At 45.5% G+C, this 7,500-nt stretch overlaps 1 protein-coding gene across 1 annotated transcript in view; it reads right to left on the bottom strand.

Moving 5' to 3' along the window:
• Window positions 1-7,500, bottom strand: part of LOC106593833 (multiple C2 and transmembrane domain-containing protein 2-like) — an 88,914-nt gene that overhangs the window by 33,996 nt on the left and 47,418 nt on the right. The window contains 5 exon segments of the mRNA XM_045708270.1: window positions 1,726-1,755; window positions 2,089-2,203; window positions 2,634-2,710; window positions 2,844-2,986; window positions 7,156-7,279. Of these exon segments, the coding sequence (XP_045564226.1) occupies window positions 1,726-1,755; window positions 2,089-2,203; window positions 2,634-2,710; window positions 2,844-2,986; window positions 7,156-7,279 (489 nt within the window).

A 7,500-nucleotide genomic window follows, 5' to 3' on the forward strand; every position in this document is an offset into this window, starting at 1 on the left:
TATTCTCGTGCAGTGCACTACTTTAGACCAGGCACCGTAGGGAATAGGGTGCCATTTGGGACGAAGGCCCCGTCTCAGAGCAATCATCTTCCGGCTGTAACGGAGCTTAATGAAAACGGATGTTTAAACCCGTTTCATATCGTACGCACGCAGCGGAGGACGACACACTGCAAGGAAACAGAACCAACCAGCTACATTGGTCTTCATCAAATCAGACCAACACATCGTTTATTTAAGTTATTAGTAGGGTTGTGGCAGCAACTTATTGTAAAACACTGAACGGTGTCTTGGTGGTATACTGCCCTCTAGTGTAGAAATAGAATAACAACGTCCAGCTTTATGGGACTGATTCAGTTCAAACAAATGAATCGTTTCAATGAAAAACTGTCCGTTTTTGGATCCTGATTACATAGTGGTGTCAGAACACTAGAGTGGATCCTTAGTGATGAAATAGTGGTGTCAGAACACTAGAGTGGATCCTTAGTGATGAAATAGTGGTGTCAGAACACTAGAGTGGATCCTTAGTGATGAAATAGTGGTGTCAGAACACTAGAGTGGATCCTTAGTGATTAAATAGTGGTGTCAGAACACTAGAGTGGATCCTTAGTGATTAAATAGTGGTGTCAGAATACTAGAGTGGATCCTTAGTGATGAAATAGTGGTGTCAGAACACTAGAGTGGATCCTTAGTGATTAAATAGTGGTGTCAGAATACTAGAGTGGATCCTTAGTGATGAAATAGTGGTGTCAGAACACTAGAGTGGATCCTTAGTGATGAAATAGTGGTGTCAGAACACTAGAGTGGATCCTTAGTGATTAAATAGTGGTGTCAGAACACTAGAGTGGATCCTTAGTGATGAAATAGTGGTGTCAGAACACTAGAGTGGATCCTTAGTGATTACATAGTGGTGTCAGTACACTAGAGTGGATCCTTAGTGATGAAATAGTGGTGTCAGAACACTAGAGTGGATCCTTAGTGATGAAATAGTGGTGTCAGAACACTAGAGTGGATCCTTAGTGATGAAATAGTGGTGTCAGAACACTAGAGTGGATCCTTAGTGATGAAATAGTGGTGTCAGAACACTAGAGTGGATCCTTAGTGATGAAATAGTGGTGTCAGAACACTAGAGTGGATCCTTAGTGATGAAATAGTGGTGTCAGAACACTAGAGTGGATCCTTAGTGATGAAATAGTGGTGTCAGAACACTAGAGTGGATCCTTAGTGATTCCATAGTGGTGTCAGAACACTAGAGTGGATCCTTAGTGATGAAATAGTGGTGTCAGAACACTAGAGTGGATCCTTAGTGATTCCATAGTGGTGTCAGTACACTAGAGTGGATCCTTAGTGATTACATAGTGGTGTCAGAACACTAGAGTGGATCCTTAGTGATGAAATAGTGGTGTCAGAACACTAGAGTGGATCCTTAGTGATTACATAGTGGTGTCAGTACACTAGAGTGGATCCTTAGTGATTACATAGTGGTGTCAGAACACTAGAGTGGATCCTTAGTGATTACATAGTGGTGTCAGAACACTAGAGTGGATCCTTAGTGATGAAATAGTGGTGTCAGAACACTAGAGTGGATCCTTAGTGATTACATAGTGGTGTCAGAACACTAGAGTGGATCCTTAGTGATTACATAGTGGTGTCAGAACACTAGAGTGGATCCTTAGTGATTACATAGTGGTGTCAGAACACTAGAGTGGATATCTTTGGATGACTTACCCTGATACTCCTCTTCCTCTTAGGCCACCTCTGCAACAGGTACATGCAGGTAACAGGTACATGCAGGCAACAGGTACATGCAGGCAACAGGTACAACAGAACAACACACTGTCACAGTTAGTAGAGGAACAAAAACATGCAAGTTTATCTGTAGAATATGTCAAAACAAAATGGTCAATTCCATCAATCTCAGTCAAATCAGGAAGTAAAAAAAACTAACTCCAATTCTCATTTTCTTCAAAGCTTCTCTATGTGAAACAAATGGAATTTGAATTTCAGTTTACTTCCTGAATTGACTGAACTGAAAAGGAATTGACCCCCAAGCCTGTTAGATATGGTATATTGTATTGTCTAGTTCCTTACAGAGTTCCTCTCGTTGTCTCTATCCCTAAGAGAGAGAGACATGTCCAGCATGATGACTCCCATGTCCTCCTCCAGACTGTTGGGGTCGTCCAGACGCACGGACAGCTCACACACCCTGGGGATACAACAGGGTTAGCTTAGCATAAAACATGGTTCAGTTAGCCTGGGTTAGCTTAGCATAAAACATGAACAAGAAATGCCAGGTTGGAGAGAATCTGTCTCATTATGAAGAAATGCCAGGTTGGAGAGAATTAGTGTTATTTTCATATTGACAACATTAACGGCATCAGAATACTTGTGTGTCTGTACTGACGTGTGTAACTGGTAGACACACACACACACACACACACACACAACACGTGTTAATGTTTTTAAATGTATAAGATTACTTTATTGATGATATTCCAGTAGAAACAGAGACTAGCTCTGGTTGCTGCCTCTCTAACCTCTAGGTGACCTGCTGCCAGAGTTACAACAAAACAATAAATCATCATCTCCTGAAAATTGAAGACATTTAAAAAAAAAAAAAAAAATGTGTCACTCACTTTTCCATCTCCAGATCAGTGAGGAGAACGTAGCCGGATCCCATGAAGTCATCCATGGTCAGATCCCGGTCATACACCTGCAACGTAGACCAGGTGAAGATGGGTAATTAATAAAGACTGGACACAGAACAAAGAGCAGAAACACTCTTCTGATCAGAATGGCCCCTACTGAGGCCCTAACACACGGGGTGTCTGTCCTTCACCCCTTACCTTAATATACAGTCTCTGGTCCAGGTCTCTGACAGGGAAAGAGAAGGACTCGTTCCACGTCGGGTTGAGGTTCTTGTAAACCACTTTGCTCTTGTATAGTGTCTTCCCGTCCAGTTTAAACTTCACATAAGGATCACTTGTACCTGAGAAAACGGACAAAACACGGAGATGGAATATCTCCATGAGTGGACGAATGGCTTCATCATACACTACGGCCCTGATTTAATGTCATTATTATGGGGTGGCCTCAGTGGCTAAGTGTGTCTGCACTGAGATTGGGTGGTTGGTGAGAGTGAACTTGCAGTCACCATTTCCTTGTACTGTGTAACATGTGTATCCTGTGCATATGACTAATAAAACGGGACAAGACTAATGATTAATGGAATGCAAACAATAAGCAGGAAGAGATTTCACTGAGAGAGTCAGGAAGAAAAAACTATATACTCAATACTCTACATTCAGTCATCTTCCGGCTCAAACCTCAAGTCATGTCTCAGTACTGAGAGACTTTCTTCCAGAGGAAGTGGGTTTGACGATGGGCTCAATGTGAGACAGTACAGTTTCCTGAGATAACCAGTCACGACAACTCAGTATTATCCATGATGCAACGTTCAGAAGAGCAACGGTGAAAACCGTCAACTGTTAAGAGAAGACAATATCTCCACTACTCTAGAAATGGAGTCAATATCTCCACTACTCTCCACTATTCTAGACATGGAGTCAATATCTCCTCTACTCTAGACATGGAGTCAATATCTCCACTACTCTCCACTACTCTAGACATGGAGTCAATATCTCCTCTACTCTAGACATGGAGTCAATATCTCCTCTACTCTCCACTACTCTAGACATGGAGTCAATATCTCCTCTACTCTCCTCTACTCTAGACATGGAGTCAATATCTCCACTACTCTAGACATGGAGTCAATATCTCCTCTACTCTCCACTACTCTAGACATGGAGTCAATATCTCCTCTACTCTCCACTACTCTAGACATGGAGTCAATATCTCCTCTACTCTCCTCTACTCTAGACATGGAGTCAATATCTCCACTACTCTAGACATGGAGTCAATATCTCCTCTACTCTCCACTACTCTAGACATGGAGTCAATATCTCCACTACTCTAGACATGGAGTCAATATCTCCACTACTCTCCACTACTCTAGACATGGAGTCAATATCTCCACTACTCTCCACTACTCTAGACATGGAGTCAATATCTCCACTACTCTAGACATGGAGTCAATATCTCCACTACTCTCCACTACTCTAGACATGGAGTCAATATCTCCACTACTCTAGACATGGAGTCAATATCTCCACTACTCTCCACTACTCTAGACATGGAGTCAATATCTCCACTACTCTCCACTACTCTAGACATGGAGTCAATATCTCCTCTACTCTCCACTACTCTAGACATGGAGTCAATATCTCCACTACTCTAGACATGGAGTCAATACCTCCACTACTCTAGAAATGTGTATTTTTGTTTCCGTGTACAAGGCACGACTTCCACCAGCCGAAAAAGCTTAGTAGTAACATTAATACTATGCCTTCTCAATGCAGTCGCTGTAGTCGTGTTATAAAGGAGAACTATCGCCTTATGGTGTGGATAGTCATGTTGCAAGCCCAGCTTCAGATGCAATCGTTATGCAAGGATGAAACAGCGTCTGTGCCACCAGTAAGTACAGATAGTAACGTTAGTATAAATCCCTTTGCACGGTCCCCGCAGCCGGACATCTTTCTCATGGCTTCTGGAGGGAAACGCTGTAGGAATGCTCAACCGGTGTCGCTCATTCAGCCGACAGAAACTTTCAACCGGTTCTCCCTGTTAAGCAGCGAGTCTGAGGCCGAGCCTTCTCTGGTCCCTCCTCCTCCCGTTACGGGGTCTGAGACGCCGAGCCTTCTCTGGTCCCTCCTCCTCCCGTTACAGGGTCTGAGCCTTCTCTGGTCTCTCCTCCTCCCGTTACGGGGTCAGAGCCTTCTCTGGTCTCTCCTCCTCCCGTTACGGAGTCTGAGGCCGAGCCTTCTCTGGTCTCTCCTCCTCCCGTTACGGGGTCTGAGCCTTCTCTGGTCTCTCCTCCTCCCGTTACGGGGTCTGAGCCTTCTCTGGGCTCTCCTCCTCCCGTTACGGGGTCAGAGGCCGAGCCTCCTCTGGTCTCTCCTCCTCCCGTTACGGGGTCTGAGCCTTCTCTGGTCTCTCCTCCTCCCGTTACGGGGTCAGAGCCTTCTCTGGTCCCTCCTCCTCCCGTTACGGGGTCCGAGCCTTCTCTGGTCTCTCCTCCACCCGTTACTGGGTCCGAGCCTCCTCTGGTCTCTACTCCTCCTCCCGTTACGGGGTCAGAGGCCGATCCTCCTCTGGTCTCTCCTCCTCCCGTTACGGGGTCAGAGGCTTCTCTGGTCTCTCCTCCTCCCGTTACGGAGTCTGAGGCCGAGCCTTCTCTGGTCTCTCCTCCTCCCGTTACGGGGTCAGAGGCTTCTCTGGTCTCTCCTCCTCCCGTTACGGGGTCTGGGCCTCCTCTGGTCTCTCCTCCTCCCGTTACGGGGTCTGAGCCTTCTCTGGTCCCTCCTCCTCCCGTTACGGGGTCTGGGCCTCATCTCTTCCTCCCGTTACGGGGTCTGAGCCTTCTCTGGTCTCTCCTCCTCCCGTTACGGGGTCTGAGACGCCGAGCCTTCTCTGGTCTCTCCTCCTCCCGTTACTGGGTCCGAGCCTCCTCTGGTCTCTACTCCTCCCGTTACGGGGTCTGAGGCCGAGCCTTCTCTGGTCTCTCCTCCTCCCGTTACTGGGTCCGAGCCTCCTCTGGTCTCTCCTCCTCCCGTTACGGCGTCTGAGACGCCGAAGCCTCCCACCATTAGCTCTGAGAAATTGAAAACCCTAGTCATTGGCGACTCCATTACCCGCAGGTCACCAAGGTCACCAAGCGCCACATAGCTTCAGCGTGTAAATCAGCTAGAAAGACGTGTCGGCATCGAGTAACAATCTCTGGCCCCCTCCCAGTTAGGGGGAGTGATGAAAACTGTTTTCTGCCCCTCCCAAAGGATAGAATTTGTAGATAATTGGCCCTCTTTCTGGGACTCACCCACAAACAGGATCAAGCCTGGCCTGTTGAGGAGTGACGGACTCCATCCTAGCTGGAGGGGTGCTCTCATCTTATCTACGAACATAGACAGGGCTCTAACTCCTCTAGCTCCACAATGAAATAGGGTGCAGGCCAGGCAGCAGGCTGTTAGCCAGCCTGCCAGCTTAGTGGAGTCTGCCACTAGCACAGTCAGTGTAGTCAGCTCAGCTATCCCCATTGAGACCGTGTCTGTGCCTCGATCTAGGTTGGGCAAAATTAAAAATGGCGGTGTTCGCTTTAGCAATCTCACTAGAATAAAGACCTCCTCCATTCCTGTCATTATTGAAAGAGATCGTGATATCTCACATCTCAAAATAGGGCTACTTAATGTTAGATCCCTCACTTCCAAGGCAGTTATAGTCAATGAACTAATCACTGATCATAATCTTGATGTGATTGGCCTGACTGAAACATGGCTTAAACCTGATGAATTTACTGTGTTAAATGATGCCTCTCCTCCTGGTTACACTAGTGACTACATCCCCTATATATTTTTTACATTTTTTATGACTGCGTTTTCGATTTTTTTTTTTAGCTTCTAGTCATGAAATCTATGCAGCTACTCAATCACTTTTTATAGCTACTGTTTACAGGCCTCCTGGGCCGAATGCAGCGTTCCCCACTGAGTTCCCTGAATTCCTATCGGACCTTGTAGTCATAGCAGATAATATTCACATTTTTGGTGACTTCAATATTTACATGGAAAAGTCCACAGACCCACTCCAAAAGGCTTACCACAGAGGTCTCTGATGACCAGGTGTTATGTGTTATGAAGTGTTATGAAGTGTAATAACAGTCTTACCACAGAGGGCTCCAATGACCAGGTTTTATGAAGTGTTATGAAGTGTAATAACAGTCTTACCCCAGAGGGCTCTAATGACCAGGTTTTATGTGTTATGAAGTGTAATAACAGTGTTACCACAGAGGTCTCCAATGACCAGGTTTTATGTGTTATGAAGTGTTATGAAGTGTAATAACAGTGTTACCACAGCGGTCTCTGATTACCAGGTTTTATGTGTTATGAAGTGTTATGAAGTGTAATAACAGTGTTACCACAGAGGTCTCCAATGACCAGGTTTTATGTGTTATGAAGTGTTATGAAGTGTAATAACAGTGTTACCACAGCGGTCCCTGATTACCAGGTTTTATGTGTTATGAAGTGTTATGAAGTGTAATAACAGTGTTACCACAGCGGTCTCTGATGACCAGGTTGCGTCCCTCCTTCAGGTTGATAGAGAGGAGGTAGGACCTCTGGGACTCTCTGGTGCTGCCTGATACACTCAGCATCTCAGTAGGACTCCCCATCTCAAACTGTTGGAGTACATAGACGAAGGGTCACTTTATATTTATACATTCATTAGTCCTGGATTAGTCCAGAATAAATCACAGCTGGGTAGACTTCCATACATACAGTTAACTGACCAAAATAACGGAAACACTGGAGCAAATGAGGGATACAAAGTATATTGAAAAGCAGTTATCACAGGTGTGATTCAAGCAATTAACACATACCATCATGCTTAGGGTCATGT

Source organism: Salmo salar, chromosome ssa26, assembly GCF_905237065.1.
Source record: "Salmo salar chromosome ssa26, Ssal_v3.1, whole genome shotgun sequence".
Taxonomy (NCBI): domain Eukaryota; kingdom Metazoa; phylum Chordata; class Actinopteri; order Salmoniformes; family Salmonidae; genus Salmo; species Salmo salar.